At 46.2% G+C, this 25,215-nt stretch overlaps 1 protein-coding gene across 5 annotated transcripts in view; it reads left to right on the forward strand.

Annotated features, from left to right (window-relative positions):
• Window positions 1-25,215, forward strand: part of LOC146357898 (NACHT, LRR and PYD domains-containing protein 12-like) — a 79,991-nt gene that overhangs the window by 43,590 nt on the left and 11,186 nt on the right. For all 5 annotated transcript variants that reach the window (XM_084840349.1, XM_084842628.1, XM_084841853.1 and 2 more), the window contains 6 exons: window positions 8,416-8,586; window positions 12,771-12,941; window positions 13,283-13,453; window positions 16,554-16,724; window positions 18,079-18,249; window positions 22,800-22,970. In XM_084840349.1, the coding sequence (XP_084696475.1) occupies window positions 8,416-8,586; window positions 12,771-12,941; window positions 13,283-13,453; window positions 16,554-16,724; window positions 18,079-18,249; window positions 22,800-22,970 (1,026 nt within the window). The remainder of the gene's footprint in view (window positions 1-8,415; window positions 8,587-12,770; window positions 12,942-13,282; window positions 13,454-16,553; window positions 16,725-18,078; window positions 18,250-22,799; window positions 22,971-25,215) is intronic.

Below are 25,215 nucleotides of genomic sequence, written 5' to 3' on the forward strand. Positions count from 1 at the left end.
GCCTAAAGTGAGACTGTGTCACTGTTAATGACACTATTAATGAGGCACTGAGGCAGCATCCATACCCAGTGCCTGCTGTCAATCAACTCCTTGCTGTTCTTGGTGGAGGGAAGATCTTTGCAAAACTTGATCTGGCCCAAGCATACCAACAGTTGGTCATCAATGATTCTACAGCAGATGCCCAAACAATAATCACTCATCGAGGGGCATTCCAAGTAAAGCATCTCAAATTCGGAATTTCTGTGACTTCTGGACTGTTCCAACAATTCATGGAAACCCTACTTTCTGGAATTCCAGGTGTTGCACTATATTTTGATGGTGTTCTGCTCATGGGATCAACAGGGGAAGAATTTGCTGAACGACTTCAAGAAGTCCTACATCGTGACACATCCAGCATTCATATAAAAAAGGAGAAATGTGAAATTGGAACCTCCAGAGTAACATTTTTGGGCTACTGTATTGATGCTTCTGGCATTCATCCCATTGATGAAAAAATGTGTGCAATTCATGATGTACCTGCTCCAAAAACAAGGCAGGAAGTTCAAGCCTTCTTGGGACTTCTCAGTTTCTACCTTGTCCTTGTGTTTCTTCCACAAAAGGCTACCATTGCTGAGCCACTGCATCAGCCACTGCTGATGGGAAACAAACACAACAAACTTGAACTCTTAATACAAGAGGGAAATTATGACTTGATAGGTATAACTGAGACTTGGTGGGATGACTCTCATGACTGGAATACAGCAATTGAAGGATATAACTTGTTCAAAAAGAACAGGAGGAACAGAAAGTGAGGTGGAGTTGCACTGTATGTGAAAAATACATATCTCTGCACAGAAATACAGGAGGATGAGCTTGGTAGCCCCATCAAGAGCATCTGGGTTAAAATAAATGCAGCAAAGAATAAAAGGAACATGGTGGTCGGAGTCTACTACCGGCCACCCAATCAAGGAGGATGAAAATTTTGAAAAGCAAATAGCCAGTGTTTCAAGGAAGCATGATGTAGTAGTAATGGGGGACTTCAATTTCCCCGATATTTGTTGGGAGACAAATTCTGCAAATCATGGCCCCTGCAGGAAATTCCTGGCTTGTGTGGTGGATAACTTCCTCCTACAGAAAGTAGAGGAAGGAACTAGAGGATTGGCTATCCTTGACTTGATCCTAACCAACAGAGATGACTTAGAGGATAAAGGAGCAGTTACAGGAACTCTGGGGGAAAGTGACCATGTCGTACTTGAGTTCTTGGTTCTAAGGGAAGCAAAAGTCGAGTGTAGTCAAATGCGTACCCTGGATTTTAAGAAAGCTGATTTTAATAAACTCAGAACAATGATCAGTAAGGTCCCATGGCAAGCGACGCTAATGAGAAAAGGAGTCCAAGATGGGTGGGAGCTTTTAAAAAAGGAAATTCTCAAGGCACAATTACAAACAATTCCAACAAGAAGAAAATGTGGAAGACAACAGAAGAAGCCAATGTGGCTTCACAAAAAGCTTAGAGATGACCTGAAAACAAAAAGGCTAGGGATGTATGAAAATCACTTACCTTTCGCGGATTGTGCTGATGGTGGGGGGGGAGGCGCTCCGTCCCTCCCACCGGAATCCTGGACGGGGGGGGAGGCGCTCCGTCCCTCCCCCCCCCCCGGAATCCTGGCCGGCTGGCTGTGCTCCACAGGGATTCTGCGGAGCCGCCGGCCGGCTCCACTAGCAGTCGGACATCCGACCGCTGGCTAGCAGGGACGCAAATGGCGGCGGCCGTAGCCGCCGCCGTTTGCGTCCCTGCAGTCAGCTGTGATAGGCTACGTAAATGTAGGGAAGTACGAAAGGGACTTACCTGGTCCCGCAGCTTGCTTCGCGGTGGGGGGGAGGCGCTTCGGTTCTCCCCCCGAAGTTCAGGCCCGGGGGGGAGGCGCCCCGCCTCGCCCGGCCGAAATTCAGGCTGGGGAGAAGTGCCCCGTCTCCCCGGCAGCGAAATACAAAAGTAAACACACACACACACACACACACACCCATGATAGGCTACGTAAAGATTAATGTAGCCTATCACGGCTAGATTGCCAAAGTCAGCCGTGATAGGCTACGTTAATCGTTACGTAGCCTATCGCGGGTGACTTTGGGGGGGGAAAAAAAGTGCGTACGCAAATGGCGGCGCCCATGGGCACCGCCATTTGCGTTCCTTATTTAGTCCCGGTAGTTTACGTAAAGATTTACGTAGACTACGGCGAAAATAAGGACAACGCTATTTGCGTTGCCCTTATTTTCGCTGTATTCTACATAAATCTTTACGTAAACTACCGGGACCAAATATGGAATGCAAATGTCAGCTCCCATGGGCGCCGCCATTTGCGTATGTGGTTTTTTTTGTTTTTCAAAGTCACCCGTGATGGCTACGTAACGATTTACGTAGCCTATCATGGCTGACTTTGGCAATCTAGCCGTGATAGGCTATGTTAATCGTTATGTAGCCTATCACGGGTGTGTTGTTTTGGTTTTTTTTACTTTATTTTGTAATGGCGGCGGCGGCAGCCGGTCAGAACACCGGCCGCCGCCCCCGCCGAAACGCCGCCGAACTCCCGCCAGGACCCGCCGCCGAAGGGACATTCGAGGGAGGTAAGTCCCATCCCGGGTGGGGGGCGGCGGAGAATTTCACCAACAATTTCGGGGGGCCGAATGCCATGGCATTCGGCCTCCCCGAGATTCGTGGAGAAATTCTCCGCCATCCCTACGTAAATGTTTACATAGCCTATCACGGCTGACTTAAAAAAACAACAACGTGCATACGCAAATGGCGGCAGCCACGGCCGCCGCCATTTGCGTATGCGCATTTTTATTTTTAAGTCAGCCGTGATAGGCTACATAAACATTTACGTAGCCTATCACGGTTTTTTTAAAAAACCTAACCGTAATAGGCTATGTAAATTTTTACGTAGCCTATCACATCTTTTTTTTTTTAAATTGGAAATGGCGGTGGTAGCAGCCGGTCGGAAGACCGGCTGCCGCCGAACTGCCGCCAGAGCCGCCGCTGGAGCCACCGCCGCCAGGAAGATCCACCCCAGGTAAGTCTCGTCCTGGGGGGGGGCAGACTGTTCCGCCACCGATTTTGGGGGTCTGAATGCACTGGCATTCGGCCGCCCTGAGATCCGTGGCGGAATTCTCTGATATCCCTAAAAAAGGCACACATATAGGAAGTGGAAAGAAGGCCAAGCAACAAAGGAAGAGTACAGGCAGGTAGCACAGATTTGCAGGGATGATGTCAGGAAGGCTAAAGCTGAGAACAAGCTGAGGTTAGCAAGGGATGCAAAAAGCAACAAAAAGGCTTTCTTCAGCTACATGCATAGTAAAAGGCAGAGGAAAGAAATGGTTGTTCAGCTATTAAATAAAGATGGCAAAATGATAACAGATGACAAAGAAAAGGCAGGGGTGCTCAATTCCTACTTTGGCTCAGTCTTCTCCCAAAAGAGGGTCTATGATCCCCTGGCAAAGGCGAAGTACAGGCTGAAAGAGCAGGATTGCGGCTTGAGATCGATAGGCATATAGTCAAGGAACACCTAATTACTTTGAATGAGTTCCAATCTCCAGGGCCAGATGAACTGCATCCTAGAGTAATCAAGAAACTGGCAGAAGAACTCTCAGAACCGCTATTATCTTAGAGAAATCATGGAGGATGGGTGAAGTGCCAGATGACTTGTTATTCAGTCGTTAAGTCGTGTCCGACTCTTTATGACCCAAGGGCTAATGTTGTCCCTATCTTCAAAAAGGGTAAAAAGGAGGAACCTGGGAACTATAGACCAGTCAGTCTGTCATCAATCCCTGGGAAAATTCTGGAGCAAATGATAAAGCAATCCATCTGTAAGCACCTTGAAAACAATGCAGTGGTTACTCAAGGCCAACATGGATTTGTCAAGAACAAATCTTGCCAGATGAATCTGATCTCATTTTTTGATCAGGTCACCTCCCTTGTGGACTGTGGGAATGCTGTGGACATAATATATCTCGACTTCAGCAAAGCTTTCGACAAAGTGCCCCATGATATCCTGATGAGCAAACTAGCTCAACGTGGGCTAGATGAAACAACGATCCGGTGGATCCACAGTTGGCTACAGAATCGGACTCAAAGAGTGCTTATCAATAGGACCTTCTCCAACTGGGGAGAGGTAACAAGTGGGGTACCGCAGGGCTCAGTCCTGGGCCCAGTGCTTTTCAACATTTTTATTAATGACTTGGAGGAAGAGGTGCAGGGAATGCTGATCAAATTTGCAGATGACACAAAATTGGGCGGGATAGCGAATACTTTGGAAGACAGAAACAAAATTCAAAGTGATCTGGATAGACTGGAGCACTGGGCAGAAAACAACAGAATGACATTTAATAGGGATAAATGCCAAGTTCTGCACCTAGGAAAAAGAAACCAAATGCACAGTTACAAGATGGGGGATACGTGGCTCAACAACACTACAAGCGAGAAGGATCTTGGAATTGTTGTAGCTCACAAGCTGAATATGAGCCAACAATGTGATGTGGCTGCAAAAAAGGCAAATGCTATTTTGGGCTGCATTAATAGAAGCATAGCTTCCAAATCCCAGGAAGTACTAGTTCCCCTCTACTCAGCACTGGTTAGGCCTCATCTGGAGTACTGTGTCCAGTTCTGGGCACCACACTTTAAGAAGGATGCAGACAAACTGGAGAGGGTTCAGAGGAGGGCAACAAAGATGATCAGGGGACTGGAAACAAAGCCCTATGAAGAGAGACTGAAAGAACTGGGCATGTTGAGCCTTGAGAAGAGAAGACTGAGGGGAGATATGATAGCGCTCTTCAAGTACTTGAAAGGTTGTCACAAAAAGGAAGGCCAGGATCTCTTCTCGATCATCCCAGAGTGCAGGACACGGAATAATGGGCTGAAGTTACAGGAAGCCAGATTTCGACTGAATATCAGGAAAAACTTCTTGACTGTAAGAGCAATACGACAATGGAACCAATTACCTTGGGAAGTGGTGGGCTGTCCCACACTGGAGGCATTCAAGATGAGGCTGGACAGCCATCTGTCAGGGATGCTCTGACTTGGATTCCTGCATTGAGCAGGGGGTTGAACTCGATGGCCTTGTAGGCCCCTTCCCACTCTACTATTCTATGATTCTATGGTCGCTTGCTGGGAAAAGGCATTCCATGGAAATGGACCAGCCAGCTTGAGAATGCTTTCCAGAATGCCAAACACTGGTTGAGTCCAGATTCTGTGCTTGTACATCATGATGAACCCCCCGCCCCCCACCACTAATCCTTACTACTGATGCTTCTTCTTATGGGGTTGGTGCTGTCCTAAGCCACACATTTCCAGATGGCACAGAGGCACCAACTGCTTATTATTCAAGGACTATGTCATCCACTGAAAGGAACTTTGCAACGAGAAGGCTTGGCTGTTATTGCAGGAGTCAAAAAGTTCCACAACTACTCTATGGCCATGCATTTGAAATGCTCATGGACCACAAGCCTCTTCTAGGAATCTTCTCTCCTGATAAGCCTACTTCCTGCATACTATCACCCTGCATGCAATGCTGGAGCATTCTGCTCAATGCTTATGGTTATACACTTGTCTACAAGCCAGGACAGGCAATAGCTAATGCTGATGGATTGAGTCGGGTACCACTTCAAATTCCAGATTTTGTTGTACCTCCTCCACTGGACATCTTGATGCTAGAAGCCCTTCCTGACCCACCTCTAAATGGCTGATCTAATTAGGGGTGTATGAGCCCCACTCACCTGGGTCCACTGGGGGGTCCGCGGGGGGGGGGGGAGGTGATCTGTTCCTCCCCCCAGAATCCTCCCTGGCCAGCTCCGCTCTGCAGCGAGTCTGCGGAGCCGGCAGCCGGGTCCGTCCACTGCCGGACGTCCATCTGGTGCCGGTCTGCGGATGCAAATTTGCGTCCCTGCTCTTTGCCGTGATAGGCTATGTAACTCTTTACGTAGCCTATCATGGCAAAGAGCAGGGACGTAAATGTCATAATGGACGCTATTTGCGTCCCTACTCTTTGCCATGATAGACTATGTAAAGATTTACGTAGCCTATCACAGCAAAGAGCAAGGACACAAGTGGCGTGCACTACGCTGGATGCCATTTGCGTCTAAAGACCAGCAGCGGACAGCAGCGGACAGACCCGGACCCAGCAGGTAGGATCCGGCCGGCGCGAACTTCGTGGGGTGGCGGAGGTGAGTGGTCCGTGGTGGAATTCTCCGCCATCCCTAGATCTAATTGCTAGGCTGACTGCTTGAGATTCTGTACTGGCTCATGTTTTAAACTGGGTATGGAAGGGATGGTCAGATAAGGAACTGCTAGAGGAATTTAAGCCATTCAGATGCCATCAGCATGAGATGTTTGCCCATAAGGGATGTCTGCTATGGGGAAACAGTGTTGTTATTCCAGATAAGGGTCATCAAACCATCTTGACCATGCAGCTCATCCAGGGACTGCTTGCAAGGAAGCATTGGCCAGGAGCTATGTCTGGTGGCCTGGTATTGACTCAGACATTGAAAAAGCTGTAAATGAGTGCAGTACTTGGCAAGCCACTAGGCACACAATCCACCAAGGGCACCTATCTTTCCATGGGAAGTGACCAAGAAGCCTTGGTCAAGAATCCATATTGATTTTGCAGGACTATTTCAAGGGAAAAAGTTCTTGGTTGTGGTAGATTCTTGCTCGAAGTGGCTTGAAGTAGTCTTAGTACCATCACAAACAGCCACTGCAACAATCACAGCCCTGCACTACTTGTTTGCAACCCATGGGTTGCCTGATGCTGCAGTCTCAGACAATGGGGCTGCTGTTACATCTCCTGAATTTAAAATATTTGCAGACAAGAACATTATTCAGGCTTTCACCATCGCACCTCGTCATCCCTGAGCAAATGGCCAAGCTGAATGGATGATGCAGACAACAAAAGATGCCCTGAAGCGTATTGCAGGAGAAGACTGGCCAACACGCCTTGCCAGTTTTCTCATTGCTCAGCATGTTACTCCCTGTGCAACAACAGGAGCCAGTCTGCAGACTTAGTTATGGGGAGGCATCGAAAAACTTGCCTTGACTGTCTCCACCCAGATTTAGTTGAAGACTTACAAAACAAACGGGAGCAAGCTCTCAATGCTGCATTCTCAGCTCCTTGTCTCCGTTCATTTGCCCCACAAAATCAGATGTTTGCTAGGATCTATGGTGCTGGACCGAGGTAGGTTCCTTCATCTATCATCGAGTCACTGGACCTGTGTCATACAAGGTCCAGTGTGCAGATGGGTCAGTGTGGCATTGCCATGTTGACCAGTTGAGAAGATGTTCTGGCCCGAAGGGGTTGTCATCAGCAGAGATAGCTGATGAAGGTCTATCTGGAACTGATCTGTTTCTCTCACTGCCAGCCGAAGCACCAGAACCACTAAGTGACGAGAGCAATACTCCTTCCTTACCTATGACAGTTACTGAAAGAAAGTAATCTGAGCAAGCTACACCTACTAGTCGAGTGTAGAGACCGTGCCGTGAAAGTGTACCTCCTCGTTGGTTGGAAGACTATGATAGCTAAGGGGGGAGGAATGTTATGTATCTTGGGGGGGGTACTGTGGCTTAGTTACTGTTTTTGAACCTTGGCAGCTCCTGTAGAGCTGGGGGTAGCAACAGTGGGTGGAGCTTCTGCTAAGTGGTCACTTCTGCATGTGCTGAAATAAAGAACAGTTGTGTTGAGGCCTGCTGATTCTTGCAGTCATTCCTCCTACCTGTACAACAATTACCCTAAACTTCCTGGTATACCTGTGAGCTGACTGGAGTCTATTTAGTGGAAGAGCCTGTTTAGAATGATGCCCATTTCCTGAGTCATCTCTGTATTTCATAGATTGACCAGGACTTCAACAGGAACGCCAGTCATCTCATCATGAAATTCCCTGAGGATTGTCAGGAAACCATCCAGACCCATGAGCCTCAAGAGACGGACCATCTTAATCCATCCACCACCCTTGCAAAGGAATGGGATGGGAGGAAGTTAAAAAAATATTTTGCAGGAGGCACGTGAGCATAGGGATTTCTGGGACCATTTGAGAAACAAGGTTTCAGTATAGTGCTCTGTTTTCTGTATAATTTTCACTTTGTCTGTAGAAGTATGGTGGGACCACATGCTTGTCAAACAGAGCCCTTCCACGTATGAGTGGTGGTGGAGTATTGAGAATGTGTGTATTTTCCCCACTTCTCATACAATCTGTGACATCACCATATTTGAAAATGTCCAATTTGTATGATTCGTTCTCCCTCAAAACCATGCAATAGTATGGACTGATATAGCCATAGAATTTACAGTAAAATGCCAAAATCCAGGAAGGATTAAGACTCCCTTTAGAGAGTGGAAGATGAAAAGATGGGGAATAAACGATTCTTCTTTTTCTTGTTCTTTCTGTTTGCATTAGGTTTTCGCTATGCCATCTGACAGAAGCATGTTTTGTGGCTCTCGCCTCTGTTCTCAGTACCAACCAGACCCTGACAGAACTGTTTTTTTTCGGATGCTCCTTGAAAGATTCTGAATTTCACCTACTGCATAGTGGGTTAAAAGACCCTAACTGCAGACTGCAGAAGCTCAGGTGAGTATCTGTGGAGAGAAGAGGGAAAACAAAAAAGATGTAGGGAAAAGACATCCCCATGAGTGATTTTCCCCATTGTTGCTGCCCAGGAGTTCAGCAGCCCCCATGGCAGAAAAGAGAGCTCTGGTCTTAATGAGCTACCACAGAAGGGCCACAGTGAAGAGCTTCATAGCTATGTTCCTGCGAATGTGTGGGCAAAAATTAACCTTCAGGAGCAATGAGAAAAAACACTGAAAAAATAAAGGGTTTGATCCAGACAGCTCCCTCAGTGAACATTTGCAGGTGGGACTTGCATCCAGCAAAGGGTCCTGCTTTGTATCTGTGAAATTGTTTGTAGCTGTTTGGGGGCGCAATCCAATAAGGCTCAGATGTTTCATAAGACAATACAGCACCAGGACAACGTGAATCATCTTTGCTGGTCCCAGGCACTCCATCCTCCCAATCTGGATTGGGCCTGAAAGACCCAGGAAAAGTGTGGGTGCATGGAGGGAAAGTTGTAAGCAAGCACAATTTGTGACATTGCACAACGTCATGACTGATCAAGGGGCACGTCAGATGAGGCATCAGCGTTAGCTTCGAATTTCCTGGCTTTGTGGAGTTTGGACCAACAAACAGCCTTATCTTCTGGTCTTTTAAACTGGCATGTTTTCTGATGTCTGACATTCCTCAGTTTTGAAAAGCAAATGTCTCCCCAACGTATTTGCTTTTAGATTTGTCGCTCGCTGCACTCCATGCGTGCTGTGTACGCCTGTTCCATCTATCCCTATGGTTCCCTGGGAGGCCCAGCCAAGGGAGGTCCGTAAATTTAGCCTGGGGGTGGAGGGTGGGAATCTGTCAAGTTCAGCTGAGAGCAGTTGCTGTAGAACGTGGACCTACGAGGAGTGGTGAAGCCAGGTTGCTGGTAGACCCAGCCAGGCAACTTTATGGCCTGTTAGGCCCTCCATTCGGTAGCCTGTGGGAGCACCTGCTTCATGAAGCAAATGGGCACATGAACAACTGGTATTATGGTCTGCCAGTTTGTTTGTCTTTAGTAGTCTAGGGTACGGACCTCTTCAGAAGGAAGAATAGTTTTATGTGGTTGGAGTCAGTCTAAATTGTCTCCAGGAGTCCCTTACTCAGTGCCTCTGATCAAAAAGAGCCTGAGGATTCTCCCAACTCTGTAACTCTTGAAATTACTAGATTAAAAAATTATTTATAAATAATATTTATAAAATTATTACGCCTGTTGAAATATATTTTAAAATGTAAGCAGGAAAACAGAGAATACCTTTTTAACTTGTTAAACAAATGAAAACATGTCACCCAAGAAGTCTTAAGATACAAATGGTCTATGAAGAAAAGTAAATAAAAAAGAACATCAGATATAGAAGTAAACTACGAAACGTGCAATGATTACAAAGAAAGTACATGTGTACACTATGCAAAATACACTACAGTTTAACTGTTGCTAAAGCCTAGTAAAAAAATATTAATAGGCCCGATGTTAGTAGGCCAAAAACAATGTTAGTAGGCCCAGCAGTGATTACTTAGCTCTACTTAAACCAGTCCCAACTAGTTTAATGCGGCGTTTAATACTTTCAACATTATAGCAGTATGGTCCAAACTTTTAGAGAAAAGGAGGGGCAGGGTGGGGGGAATTAAAAGGAAGGTATAGCTGCCTATCCCAAGCAGAGAACTGAAGTCGAGGCTTTCGTGGACCCAGAGGAAGGCTGAAAGAGACCTGTCCTAGAATCCAGAGAGTTGAACTCAGCGAAGTCCAGGTAGGGGTAATTAATCCAGGTAGAGACTGAAGACAATAGTTTAAAAGAGAAAGTGTTGTGAAGCCCATGGTTTACCAGTGAGCAAAACAAAACAGAGGTTGAAAACTACACCAAACTGCTCACCAAACTTTCTCAGGAGCCAGGCTCAGAGAAACTGGCTTAGGGAAAGATAGCCCAAAATAGTAGGGCTGTGCACTGCCTCGTTAGGAAGCCCAAATAGCAATGTGAAGCGGGCTGATTTGGAGGAGCCTCCTCATGATATGAAGTGGATCAGAGAAGAACTGAGGTGTGCCGAGGCAAAGCACCTCTCCACCTTGTATATTAGGAGCTCTTCTTATAAAGGTTTTCTTTTAAAGGTTTTGACCTTTAAAACCCTATATGGTTCCGGCCCAGCCTATCTTAAGGAGCGCCTCCAGCAACACCAGACAGGCCGCTTAACAAGATCAGCCTCGGATGGCCTTCTCTCTGTCCCATCAGCCAGGACAGCTAGACTGGTGGGGATGAGGGACAGGGCCTTCTCTGTGGTGGCCCCCACTCTGTGGAACTCCCTCCCTAGGGAACTCCGTCATGCCCCCTCTTTAATGAGCTTCTGTCGTGCATTAAAAACGTGGTTGTTCAGGCAGGCATTTGGGGTGGGTTAGGGTATTTAAAAAAAAAAAATTATGGTAAAATTTTATTGTTTTAAATTGTTTTATGGTGGGTTGTACATCGCCCAGAGTGGCTGGGTGACCAGTCAGATGGGCGATTAATAAATTTAATAAATAAATAAATAAATAAATAAATAAATTATGCCTGAGCAGTCCAGACAGGCTGTCTCCCAAATGTATCAACTTCTGAAAGCTCATGCGGAGGGGCAAGAAGAAGAGGAGGAGGGAGGAGGAAGGCGAGCAGAGGAGGAGGGGGGAGTGTGCTTTGTTGAATGGGGACTCTCGGGCTGTACCTACGCCAGTAGTCTCCAATCAGAGAGAGTGGTGGAAGAGGGGGGTATATATAGTTCGGTGAAAGGCTACGTTTGTTTATTGCGTGAGCTGTTTCTTTGGCCGAGAGCTGGTGTATGGTTAGATCTGGTGTGTGTGCATGCGTGTAGCCATTGCAGTTCCTTCTTAGATTCCTTTGTTCTCTATTGCTGTCAGGCTTTCCTAGATTTTTTAAAAGCAAACAGCTAGCTTGTTGTGGGATGGTTCCTTCACTCCTTGCACAAGCAGCCCCTTTGGGACTGTTTGGGGTTTTTTGCACACGTTGCAGCTGCCTTGTCCTGTTTCTTCCTCTGAGTCGTTCATTCTGTGTATTCATTCCATGCTGTCTTTTCAAGATTTTTACAAACATAGCTTTTCTTTGCTCATTGCTACACTCCCCCCTGCCCTGCCTTTCCATTGTTCATTGGTCGAGGTGTTCAAGTTGCTCACTTGGGGACTCCGGAAAAGACTGTGTTTGTTTTTTAAGTTCAGCCCTCACTGCTGCTTGCTCTATCCCTTGTCAGTTTTTCATTCACCTCTGTCTTATCTCAATTTTTAAAAACAAACATTGACTTCTGGGCATATTCCTCCATCCCCTGCTTTTTTAATTAATATTCAACCATTTAGTTGTTTCTTCCTTTCTAAATTCTTAAATAAAGGCATATTTTAACAGCCTACGCATTTAGTGTTTGGCTCCCCCCCCCCCATTCTGTAGTGAACCATCTGTTTCTTTTCTGTCTTGATCCTCCCAAAACATAAATTAAAGGTTTTTTTCCCCTATTCTTTGCTTGCTCTTGGCTCTAATCAGTTCCGCTGTCCTCCTGTATTTCTTGAACTTTACCTTCTCATCACCAACCTTAATGACATTGGACAGGTACAACTCCTTTAGCATGTGCGCCATCTCCCTAAAGATCTTGCATATGGCGGACCTCACCACCCGGAAGATGGTGCTCAGGGACAGGTAGCCCATGTTTAATTCTAGGTTGTACAACATCAGGGCCAGGCAGCACTTCACCTCCACCTGCTATACCCTCATTAGTACAGAAATACTCTGTTAGTATCTGGGTTTTAAACTTCTCATCATTAAGAATCGAAACATTAAAATGCCAAAGACTGGAGGCCTTAGGGTGTCAGAAAATGGCAGTTCCAAACATACTGGGGTGGGGTATGATCTGACACTGCCAGTGTCTCAATCTTACAGTCTTTAATTTGACATACTAAAGTTGCAGAAATAAAAAAAATAGTCTAATCTAATCTAAAGGTGGGTGGGTGGCGTTCCTACACTTTTCTTTACTCTCGGTGTCGCCATGATTGTACTCTCCTCCAAAACACAACAAGCCGATGTATACAAACAAACAAAAGCAAAAGCAGAACCAAAGCTAGCAGACAAGTACTTTGATATATGTTGTTTTGAAACTCTGTTCAGAACTCATCCCTCGCTGCCTCCTCTTCTGGCTGTTCCCTGCAGGTTGCGTTCTTGCTCTTTGACAGGAGCTTGTTGTGGGGGTCTTGCCGAAGGTCTCACTGCAAACCAGAGGCTGAAAGAGTTACTTTTGTCTGGGATTAAAATAGAAGACACAGGAGCGAAAGTGCTGTGTGAGGGGTTAAAACATCAGAACTGTAAGGTCCAGGTGCTACGGTAAGTCATCAGTGCCTCCTTTGTCATATGAGTTGCGTTGCTCTTTCAGCCTCTCCCTGGAGGCTGAAAGAGTTAAATCTTTATTTCAATTAAACAAAAAACACAGGAATGACACTGCTGTATAAGGGACTAAAACATCCAAACTGAAAGCTGTGGTAAGTCATCAGTACTTTCTGTTCAGTCTGTTTATTTTCTTGCAGTTTGTTGCAGAAAGAGGCAGTTTTAGTTTAAAAAAATAATCCGAATTCATTACAAGTCTTTTGAATCATAGGGCTCATTGTTTTTGAAACATGTATTGTAACTCATCCATCTCTGGCTCCTTTTTTGCCTGTTCCCTGCAGCTTGGATGATTGCTCTTTGACAGAAGCTTGTTGTGGGGATCTTGCCCAAGTTCTCACTGAAAACCAGAGGCTGGAAGAGTTAGATCTGTGCTGGAATGAAATAAAAGACACAGGAGTGATGCAGCTGTGTGAGGCACTAAAACATCCAAACAGCAATCTAAAGAAGCTAAAGTAAGTCACCGTCTTCCTTTTCTGTATGACTAGTGTATACCATCACCTGACTACTTAACCTATATTTACATTATTCTTCAAGATGCTACAGTGGCTGCTTAAAATAAGACATTTCTATGAATACATCATTTTCTAGATGTGATGTCTGGCACGTTGCTGTGTGCATTTTTCCATGTGGCATTCCCCTGGGCATGTTTGCATTTGGCATGCTGCTGCCTGTGCTTGCACGTGGCATGTTAACATGTGTCATGCTCCTGCAGGCTGCCGCTTAGGTCTGTGTGTGCCATGCTCGTGTGTGTGGATGGGGGTGGTGTGCTCTTCTGTGTGTTTGTGCAGCATTACAGACAGCCTCTCCCTTGAACCTGCATTTCTCTTCTCCAGCAGCAACCTATTGCACAGAACAGAGAAATTTAAGCTAAGATAGATAGATAGATAGATAGATAGGAATAAAATACATTGAAAATAAATTAGCAAAGGATAAGGGGCTCTCTTAACATATTTCACACCATCATATCACTCTGATACCCCTAAAACACCTGGGTAAAAAAACAGAAAGAAAAATAGCTGGAAAACAAGAAAAAATGGGAGAAAATAGAACATAAGGTAAGGGATGGGAGCTCTAGGGTTCCTCACACACCCTGTAATCACTTCTGGGACCCCAGGACACTAGTTTTAAAATAGAAAAAAACAGGAGAATAAATAAAAACAAAATGGAAAAAATAGAAAATAATAGGGAGGGGTTGGGGGCTTCTGGGACACTCCCCTCCCCAGATCACTCTGGAACCACCTGAGAGTCAGAGGGCCCTGACCTTGCACTGTAGAGCTGCTGCCAGAAAGTCAAATTGGTTCCTGCAATGCCCTGTGCTGTAGCCCAGGAAGTTTCTGCTTAGGATCAGATCTTGAGCAGGGCTCAGGTTTCTCAGGAAGAGATCAGCACCAGGGAAACCTCCAAGTGATGATGGGGCTGGAACCCAGACAGGGCTGTCCTTCTGCTACTCCAAGAAGGAACAGATCAAGACTGAGGCTGAAGTAGGAAGTTGCCTTTAGGCTGGTTTACTCCGCCTTACACTGACTAAGGCATTGTCTCTTAAAGGGGCCCAGTCTGTTTTAGCAGCCTGAAGACGCAATGACATGGGAGTGTCCTCCTGGCCAGAATCCTTAGAGTCCAAAGATGGAAAGGCAGCCTCTTCTGGGTGCAGGGTATCTTTCCGGGGAACTAGGTCCTGGGAAGGCATTTCCATATCTGAATCCTTTTGCTGAGCTCTGAACTCTGGAGCCTCCTTGGAGGACAACGGGTGGGATCTTCCGAGGATGAGGGTTTGGGTTCCTGATCCATGATAAAGATAAAGCACCCCCACCCAGGGCAGATGGGGCAGGGCTGGCACTGAGTCCTGTGTGCAGCTGGTGATGGGCAGGCCTGGTCCTCCTCTTCCACAGTTTCCTCCTCCTCCTCCTCCTTCTGTGGGCAATGGAAGGAGGGTGTGGGACCACCCTTCATGTTCAGCTCCCAACCAAACTGTGGCTCTGATCCCAAACCTGCCTCATCCTCTGCCTGCCTGATCCCTCTGGTAGGATTTTTCTGACACTGCTGTACGTAGCCAAGTTGTCAGCGGTCGCAAAGACACTTCCCCATCTGTCACAGTTTGCGTTACAAGAGAAGTGGTTTGCCAATAAAATGCAAATAACCTGGAGTCATGAGTCACAAGGTTTTAGAAAATGGGGTACGTACTCCAGTGGCAGAAATGAGGATTCTCACGCAAACATCCATGCTCACATTAATGGGTTTCTTTGCAGTAAAGGACCTTCTGGACCTTGACTGACTCTACCCACTAGGACAGGCTGTTGGCAAAGCCTGGGCAGGAAGGCGTACAAAGGGCTTTCCATTCCAGCTGAGCCTTTCTTGAGCAACAAGGTCTTCCTGAGTTCTAGCGTGGTCATGTTTCCCTGGTTGCTCTTTGGTTCTGACCTCTGGGCCACTTCTCAATCCTAAAATACCAGAAAGCAATGAGATAGGTAGAATTCTTAATGCTTCTTATTGGTCTTATGGCTGCCCTCCTAAGTTTTTATTTCAGGTTTGTTGAATTTTTTGTTTTAAGCATTTTTATTATAAGCCACCTTGTGAGGGTTTCTCATAAAAGGTGGGGTAGAAATTGTTCATCATCATCATCATAATCTCAGCCAAAGTTAAGCACTGCAATTGGAGAGTTTTAAGCCAACAAAATGAAACTGCTTGTCAGGGTGGACACTGAGCCCATAGAATCCCTGAGTAGTTCTGATTCGGAGGAAGAGCAGTCGCTCCTGGGAGAGGAGCGCCCCCTTTTTCCCAGGGCCCGCAGCTGACAGAGATTCCTCCCACCAGCATTCCTAGATTAGAAAGCAGTCCAGGGAGTGACCCAGCACCGATAGCAGACTTGGTGGATGCGCGGCGCAGACGCAGAGAGCGGCGCCAAATGGAGGGCGCGGAAAGGAGGCGTAGTGCCCGGTTGGCGCTCAAAGAACGGTTGCACCCAGAGGATCCAAGGGAAAAGGGGAGGGATTCTCCCTAGTCCTTATATTCAGGGGTCTGCCAGTAATTGCCTTTCAAACGGGGACCAACTGTTCCAACTTAGGGCATAGGGATGCTGCTGCTCAGATCTAGTTGCTACCTGTAGAGTTGTTAAGTTGTAAAAGAAGAATAAAGCTTTGAAAAGAATCCCTTTGTCTGCGTCTGGACTTGGCTACTGGATTAGACTGAGAGAGGCCTCCAAGGAGCCCTTGACACTGCTTACCTTAAGCAAGGTCATGCCCTGACCTAAGTATACATTCAGGACAGACAAATCCAGACCCTTTTTTTGTTTGGTGAAACCTTTATATTCCTTATTTCAGGTAAAGTAGACAATTATATTGTTTGACTTCTACAAAGTGTTCCCCTCTCCTATATAAATTAGCATGGACAACAACGCTTTTGGTGAGCTACACATTTTCAATCGGAATTAAAATAAAGAAAGGCAGTCTTCCGAATCATCCCATTCACTGCCATTATTTTGATTTATATGGTTTGTTGTTAAACTCTATTCATATCACATCCATCACTGGCTCCTTTGCTGCCTGTTTCCTGCAGGTTGCATGACTGCCATTTGACAGGAGCTTGTTGTGGGGATCTGGCCCAAGTTCTCACTGCAAACCAGAGGCTGGAAGAGTTAGATTTGTCTTGGAATAAAATGGAAGACACAGGAGTGAAAGCGCTGTGTGAGGGGCTCAAACATCCAAAGTGTAAACTACAGGAGCTCAGGTAAGTCATTAGTGCCTCCTTCGTAATGTGACTCATATTGCTTTCTCTTGGCTGTTCCTCAGTATGCTGCTTTGGATGCTTAAATGACAAACATCCATGCCTTGCATTGCATTGTACAACACTATGTGGATATAGCAAAACAACAAATGCCATTTTGGGCTGCATTAACTGAAGCATAGCCTCCAAATCACGTGAAGTACTAGTTCTCCTCTACTCAGCACTGCTTAGGCCATATCTGGAGTACTGTGTCCAGTTTTGGGCACACTTTAAGAAGGAATCAGACAAATTGGAGGGGGTTCAGAGGAGGGCAACAAAGATGATCAGGGGACTGGGAACAAAGCCCTATGAGGAGAGACTGGAAGAACTGGGCATGTTTAGCCTTGAGAAGACTGAGGGGAGATATGACAGTGCCTTTCAAGTACTTGAAAGGCTGTCACAAAGAGGAAGGCCAGCATCTCTTCTCGATCATCCCAGAGTGCTGGACATGGAATAATAGGCTCAAGTTACAAGAAGCCAGATTCTGGCTGAACATCAGGAAAAACTTCCTGACCATTAGAGCAATACGTCAATGGAACCAATTACCTAGGGAAGTGGTGGGCTCTCCCATGCTGGAGGCATTCAAGATGAGGCTGGACAGCCATCTGTCGGGGATGCTGTGACTTGGATTCCTGCATTGAGCAGGGGGGGGTGAACTCGATGGCCTTGTAGGCCCCTACTGTTCTATGATTCTATTCTGTGTGTGTGTGTGCGTGTGTGCGCGCGTGCACGTGCACACGTGTGCGTTTGTGTGTTCTTCCAGCACTCGTCATAAACTGTATCAAATGTAGCACGCTTCCAACTTGTCATCTCTCAAAGGCATTTTCACTTTAATTTCCAGTGTGGGTGCTGTGTGAGGGGCTCAAACATCCAGACTGCAAACTAGACGAGCTATTGTAAATCATCAGTACTTTCCTTTCAGTTTGACTTGTAGAACCATTTCCTGTCTGTTTCACTTGGGGGAGTTTAAAGGTAGAAAGGCAGTTTTAGTTTAAACAAATAATCCAATCCACCATTTTGTTTTATGTGGTTCATTGTTGTTTTTGAAACTGTATTCATAACTCATCCATCACTGGCTCCCTTTCTGGCTGTTCCCTGCAGCTTGATTGTAGACAGGGAAAAGAGCAACCAAATTCTTCCCCTTTCCTATGTAAAGTAGCATGGACAACAATACTTTCGATGTGAAAATTAAAACAAAGAAAGGCAGTTCAGATGCATTATCCAGTTCCCTGCCATTATTTTGATGTATATGGGTTGTTGCTGAAATTGTATTCATAACTCACCCCTCACTTGCTCCTTTTCTGAATATTCTCTTCAGGTTGGTTGACTGCTCTTTGACAGGAGTTTGTTGTGGGGATCTTTCTAAAGTTCTGACTCAAAACCGAAGGCTGGAAAAGTTAGATTTGTCTGAGAATACAATAGAAGACACAGGAGTGAAAGTGCTGTGTGAGGGGCTCAAACATCCAAAGTGTAAACTACAGGAGCTCAGGTAAGTCATCAGGGCCTCCTTAGTAATGTGACTCGTGTTGCTCTCTCTTGACTGTTCTTCATTACATTGCTTTGGATGCTTAAATGAAAAACTTCCATGAATTGCATTGAGTTTCTACAACAGTATAGATATATAGAGATATATAGAAAATGCTCTGATTTGTAAGTTCTTCCTGCGCTCATCCTAAAGTTTCTCAAAGGCAGACCACTTCCAACTAGTCGCCTCTCAGGAGTATTTCCACTTTAATGTTCATTGTGGCTATAAATTTGGTGTGTTTATTTATTTATTGGAAACATTTCTATAGAGCTTGTTGTGGAGATCTTTCCCAAATTCTCAGCGAAATATTTATGAAGATGTTAAGCGACACCAGGGCTGGGTCAGAACCTTGTGGCGCCTCATTTGTCCCTTCTTTCCAAATTAGTCAACAACATTCTATTGTATGTAAATAGCTATTACAAGCAACATGACTTAAAATATCATGTATTAACAAAACGGAAGACATGATGCAGGCGAACAGATCACCTGCACAGTGAACTGCAATAGTGGTCAGAGCGACGGCACTGCATATAAGGATCACAATCTGACAGTGACCAATAAATCTTCACATGGGTACTTTGACCCTATAAAGATGTCAAAATCTGTCCTAAGAACCTCTCGCTGGGGTTTTGATATACAGGGCAGTGCAATAAATAATGTGAGATATCCTCTTCCAGACCACAGATATAGAACCACTGATTTCTTAGAACCTGCCTATATGTCCCATTCAAGAATGCTGTCTGCATGGTTTGAAAGCATAGTTCCATAGAGGAAGTTCTCAAAGGAGCAAAAGTGAGAGTAGGCAGGTATTGGGCTCTTTCATGTTCCATTTCAAACAGACAGTACCACTGAGAAAAAATGACACTTTAATAGCGTCTCAGTCCTGGTTAATATCCAGCTTATATATCTAATCTCTCGGCTTGTTTTTGACTCCTGGAATAGTGGAAGTTTCTGGTGGCAGTTTTTTAGAGACTAACAACTCTTGACATGCTGATCAACATCTACATGAAACCACTGAGTGCGGTCAACCGGAGATTTGGGGTGCATTTGCAGTGCAGTATGCTGATGACATGCAGCTCTTCTTCTCCTTTTCATCTTCATCAGAGGAGGCTCTGGATGGCTGCGACAATGGACTGGATGAGGGCTAATAAACTGAAACTCAATCCAGATGAGACTGAGATGCTGTTGGTGGGTGGTTCTTCTGACCGGATGGAGGGTGCTCAACCTAGTCTCGATGGGGTTGCGCTCCCCCTGAAGGAGCAGGTTCATAGCTTGGGGGTCCTCCTGGAGCCATCCTTGCCGCTTGAGGCTCAGGTGGCTTCAGTGGCATGGAGTGCCTTCTACCAGCTTTGGTGGCCCAGCTACGCCCCTATCTGGACAGGGATAACCTGGCTTCAGTTGCCTATGCTCTGGTAACCTTCAAGTTAGATTACTGCAGTGCGCTCTATGTGGGCCTGCCTTTGAAGACAGTTCAGAAGCCGCAGCTCATATAAACTGTGGCAGCCAGATTGATAACGGGGACCAGAAGGTCCAAACATATAAGACCAACTCTGGCCTGCTTGCATTGGCTGTCTATATGTTTCCAAGGCCGAGCCCGATTCAAGGTGCTGGCGTTAACCTATAAAATGTTACATGGCTTGGGACTGCAATACCTGTCAGGGCACCTGTCCTGGCTCAAACATACCCATATACTATTCCCAACATGTAAGGTCCTCCTCTGGGTGCCTACTCCAAGGGAGGTTTGGAAGACAGCAACAAGGGAGAGGGCCTTCTCGGTGGTGGCCCCCAATTATGAAATGATCTCCCCAATGATCTTTTCGGCACCAGGTCAAGACTTTTCTTTTTCCCCAGGCATTTGGAAGCATGTGATGAGTTTTAATTGGTCCTAGGTTTGTTTTATGGTTTGGCTGATTACTCAACGTTGTTTTTAGATATACTATATTGCCTTTGTTTATACTATCTGTGTGTTTCTTTTATTTTTACATTTCTCATACTGTATTTTTAATGTTTTAACCTTTGTGAACATCCCAGAGAGCTTTGGCTATGGGGCAGAATAATAGTAATAATAGTAATAATAATAGAAATGACTTGGCCTAGCCACCCTTCTTCATTTGTTCTTTCTAGCAAAGTTTGGGGAGGTGGTCCTCAGTCATATCCGAGACCCTCTTCTCATACAGGAGGGCTGCCTGCTGAGGCCTGGCTACTACTGGGCACTCCTGGCTTCTACTGATTCCAAGCCTGTCAGTGTTGTTCTCTATATTTTCACAGACACTGCTTAATTCAGCGATGTGGCACCTCTTTCAGCCGGGGGACCAAATTCCATTTTGTAGAAGCTCTCAGGGCCCCGTTGGTGGCCAGTGCCAAAAGCAAAAGGAGCAGGGCCAAAAATGCCAGCATATTGTAGCACGCACACTCAGTATGAGCCTGGAAGCCATGGAGCTTTCAGGGCAGGGAGAGACAAGGCAGGACAGCAGGACCAGGAAAATGCAGCTGCCAGAGTAGGATTGCTGCTGTTGTCTTAAAAAAGAAGAAGGTTTGTGAATGCTGGTGGAGGATGGACTGATGGAGGCAGAAAGGAGAGGGGAGGAAAGGAGAAGTCTGGGATTCACTGCAGGGGATCACTGTCCCCCTATGCCCTATATTAGGGATTGCGGCTGCCTATTCCCATGGCCAGGCTGACCAGATGATCTGAACAGTTTGCTATGAGCAAAAGCTGCTGTTTCTCTTGACAACTCGGAAGGGATCACTTGCACTTATCCTCAGTAGTTATTAGTCCACTCCTGGAGGGACACAGAAAGAAAGTCTTTTTCTGCGGTATTATCCACACAGAATGGATAAACTGGGAGAGAAGAAGGGGGAAGCCTGTGCTCATCTCCTCATCCCACAGCCATCGCTGCCTCTCCTGGCCACCTTGACATCCTGTGCAAAGGGCAGAGTGGGGGGATCAGCCAGCGTGGTGGAGTGGTGAGAGTGCTGGACTGGGAGCTGGGAGATCCAGGTTCTAGTCCCCACTCGGCCATGGAAGCTCACTGGGTGACTTTGGGCCAGTCACAGACTCTCAGCTCAACCCACCTCACAGGGGTGTTGTTGTGAGGATAAAATGGAGAGGAGGAGGAGGAGAATGTAAGCCGCCTTGAGTTCCTTGCAAGAGGAAAAAAGGTGGGATATAAATGCAACAAATAAATAAACAAATAAAATAAATCTCTCACTGGCCAGGACAGGCAGCTGTAGGTATTGGTCCTTGTATGTGACCCCAGATGGGTGCAGAAGCCAGTCTTCCTTGCCACTGGTGCTTCTTACAGGGAGAATGTAGCTTGCTGCTGCTGCTGCTCAGGGCAAGCAGGGGTTAATCTGAGCAGGTGAGAGACAGGTGCTGATCACCTGCTCACACCATTGGAAGCCCGCTGTCATGGCTACAAAGCAACCCCAATACCATCATGCTTTCCCCAGTTCCAGCCCTTTCAGCCAGGGGAGGCTGAGGCTGGGTGGGGAGATGTTTCATGGCAGTTTCCGTGTCTTGAGAAAGGCGATGGCCTTGACAGGGTTTCTGGCCCTCCTTCAAACAAGCCGCTTGACATGGATGGCAGGAGATGCCAGTGCGTGTGCTCTGTTCTAGCCGTCCTTGAGGCAGTTGCTGTGACAAAGTCCCCACCTTTTACATCCCTCACATAAAACGGGATCTGAACCTTTTATTGCCTTACCACCTCATGCCTAATTGCAGGGAGAGAGGGAACGGCCTAGTGAAATGTTTGCTCATTGAATTTCCAGAGTGGACAACTGCACCCTCCATCTGTGAATAGCACAGTGGCTGATGGGCTGGCTTGTTGCTAAGACAGGCAAAGTGCTTTACTAGGATTTGCTGAGGGATGTGTTCATATGTTTCCCAGGGTAAACTACTCTCCCATGATAGTTTCAAATGCTTCTGGAAGCAGCTCATTGCTGGCACGTGTGAATACCCTCGAAGCCCTTCCTCCCACAGTAGATGCTGCTGCAAAAGCATCCCAGATGTGGGTTGGGTGGCAGTGGGCCAAAAGAATGATTCAGATTTGACTGGTTGTCAAAAGGGTTACAAGGAATGTCTGCCATAAGAACAGTTATGTGTGTCAGCTTTTATGGTTCTTTTATGGCTGAAGTTTTGCAGAAATACATCCCCTGCCCCTTCCAAATCTAGTATGCCAAGGCTTGAAAGGGGGCAGTTTCCTGCTTTCTGAGAGTCCTCCTCAGCCGTTTGCATGCTCAGCCGGCTCTGATCAGCCTCTAAGCATTTTATCAGTGACCGCAAGAAGGAACAAATGCTTCCAGAGAGCTTTAGGCAGGCCCAAACCAGCTCTGTGTTTAAGGCAGGAACCCCTAATCAGATATTCAAAATCATCTTCTGTCTCCTACTAAGTTTTGCAATGAAGTGTTTCTCAGCAGGGAGATGGGAATTAATAGAGCCTTTGTGGTTGTTTCATTTTGTGCTTACCTCTTATAGGCTGAGTGAATGTGACTCATTTTGTGCTTACCTCTTGTAGGCTGAGTGAATGTGACTTGTCACCTGCTGTTTGGGAGGACTTCTCCACTGCTCTTATCACTAACCAGTCTCTGAGTAAACTGGATATTTCTGATGTTGTACTGAGAAACTCAGACAAGAAAGGGCTCAGCGATGCACTGAAATATCGAGGCAGAAAAAAGAGGAAACTGCGGTAAGTTATTTCCGCCTGCCATTTTAAAGTAATTCCTCTTGATGACTGGAGCTATAGGAAATTCTACCATCATGGATCAGAATCTGGGAGCTCTTCCAGGAAAACACCCGTTTATTTTATAATGTCAGGATAAAACTATTATCCCCATTCCCAGGGGGTTCAACTGATCTAAAATTCCCTTCACTGGAATCTGGTACAGTCCAGTAGTTGATCTACATGTGCTTGGTTTTTAAACGAGGCCCTCCTAATCTAATTGGCTGAATTTGGGGCACTTGGGGGAAACTAGATAGTTCTATAAAAGTACGACAGGCTTGCAAGGAAGCCCAGCTTTTATAGAACTCAAATATGAAGTTATTGATCTTCTAACAAAAATATGAAATGTGTCCCTAAGGTCAGCCTCTGTACCAGAGGACTGGAAGATGCACAATGTAACACCAATTTTTTAAAAAAAGGGATTTGGGAAATATCAGGCCAGGTAGCTTAATGTATGTTCAGGATAAATTGGTTGAAAGCATTATTAAAGATAAAATTAGTAAATATATAGAAGGACAAGCCCTGCTGAAAAAGAATCAACATGGCTTTCACAAAGGTAAATCCTGTCTCACTAAACTTTTGGAGTTCTTTTGAGAGTGTCAGTAAAAATGTAGACAGGGGGAATCCAGTAGACATTGTTTACCTGGACTTCCAAAAGGCTTTTGACAAAGTCCCTCACCAAAGACTCCTGAGAAAACTTAGCAGTCATGGAATAAGAGGAGAGGTCCTCTTATGGATCATAACTGGTTAAAGAACAGAAAGCAGAGACTAGGAATGAATGGTAAATTCTCCCAATGAAGGGAAGTAAATAGTGGGGTCTCACAGGGATCTGTATTGGGACCAATGCTTTTCAACTTGTCCATCAACGATCTGGAATTAGGAGTAAGCACTGAAGTGGCCAAGTTTGCTGATGACACCAAATTATTTAAGGTGGTTAAATCAAGTGGGGATGGCGGAGAGCTCCAAAGGGGTCTCTCCCAACTGGAGAGAAATGGAAATGACAAATATCATTTACATATAACATCTACATCAGGTGTGGCTGTTCAGGATCTGGACCAGTGGTTGGATGCAGTGGTGGGGCGGATAAGGGCCAGTAAACTGAGTCTGAATCCTGGCAAGGCAGAAGCACTGTGGATAGGGCGGTCACAGGTTTAGCAAATAGGTCAGCCTCTTCTGGGTTGGGCTGTGCTCCCCTGAAGGAACAGGTGTTTAGTCTGGGGGTCCTCCTGGATTCAGCTTTGTCACTGGAGCCTCAAGTGGCCTCAGTGGCCAGGAGTGCCTTTACCAGCTTCGATTGGTAGGCCAGCCACAGCCATTCCTGGACCGTGATAGCTTCGCCATGGTGATTCAGGCATTGGTACCCTCAAGGCTGGATTACTGCAATGCCCTCTACTCTTGGGCTTGGTCCAGAAGGTGCAGCTCATGCAGAATGCAGCAGCGAGACTGCTAACTGGGCCCTCTTTCCGACAGCAAGTTACATGTTGGCTAAAAGCACTGCATTGGCTGCCAGTAAGCTACCAGCCCACCTTTAAGGTGTTATTGTTAACATATAGAGCCCTGCACCATTTGGGACCAGGTTACTTTAGGGATTGCCTCACCACTTATGCCCCTGCCTGATCCCTGCGCTCCTCAGAGGGAGCACTTCTGAGGGTGCCCCATGCTCCCAAGGTTCACCTCAGGAGCGCCTGCAGTGGAGCATTTCGTGTTGCACCCCCACCCTTTGGAACGCATCGCCAACTGTCACTAGACAGGGCCCCACAGTTCTGATGCTTAGATGTTTTCCTCAAGACCCATCTCTTCACACAGGCTTTCCAGGCCAGCCATCGTCTGTAGCACACAATGGAGTGTGCAGTTTTGCCACTGATTAGTATTTTTTTTATTATTATTGTATAGTTTTATTGTTATTTGTTATTGTTGTTGTGCTGGGAATATTGCAACCTCATCTGCAAGTTACAGGAAGGGGGCAGTGTTGCAGTTCGTTCATTCATGGGGATTTTGACCACAGCTAGCCGTAGGATCTCTATAGCCTACAGTGTGGCTTCCTGTGATTTCTTCCTATTGCTCCTCCCCTTCCTCCCCCCCCCCGACTTCCACCATTACTGGGGGCACACCTGTTTGGTCTCTCACTCCTGCCTGTGTCACAGAACACAAAATAGACCGCACAAACTCTTTTTGAAACTCTACTCTGTATGTGTATTTATATGAAAGGTCG

Source organism: Heloderma suspectum, chromosome 1 (assembly GCF_057233095.1).
Source record: "Heloderma suspectum isolate Gila_16-S chromosome 1, 16-S_ref, whole genome shotgun sequence".
NCBI classification, from domain to species: Eukaryota; Metazoa; Chordata; class Lepidosauria; order Squamata; family Helodermatidae; genus Heloderma; species Heloderma suspectum.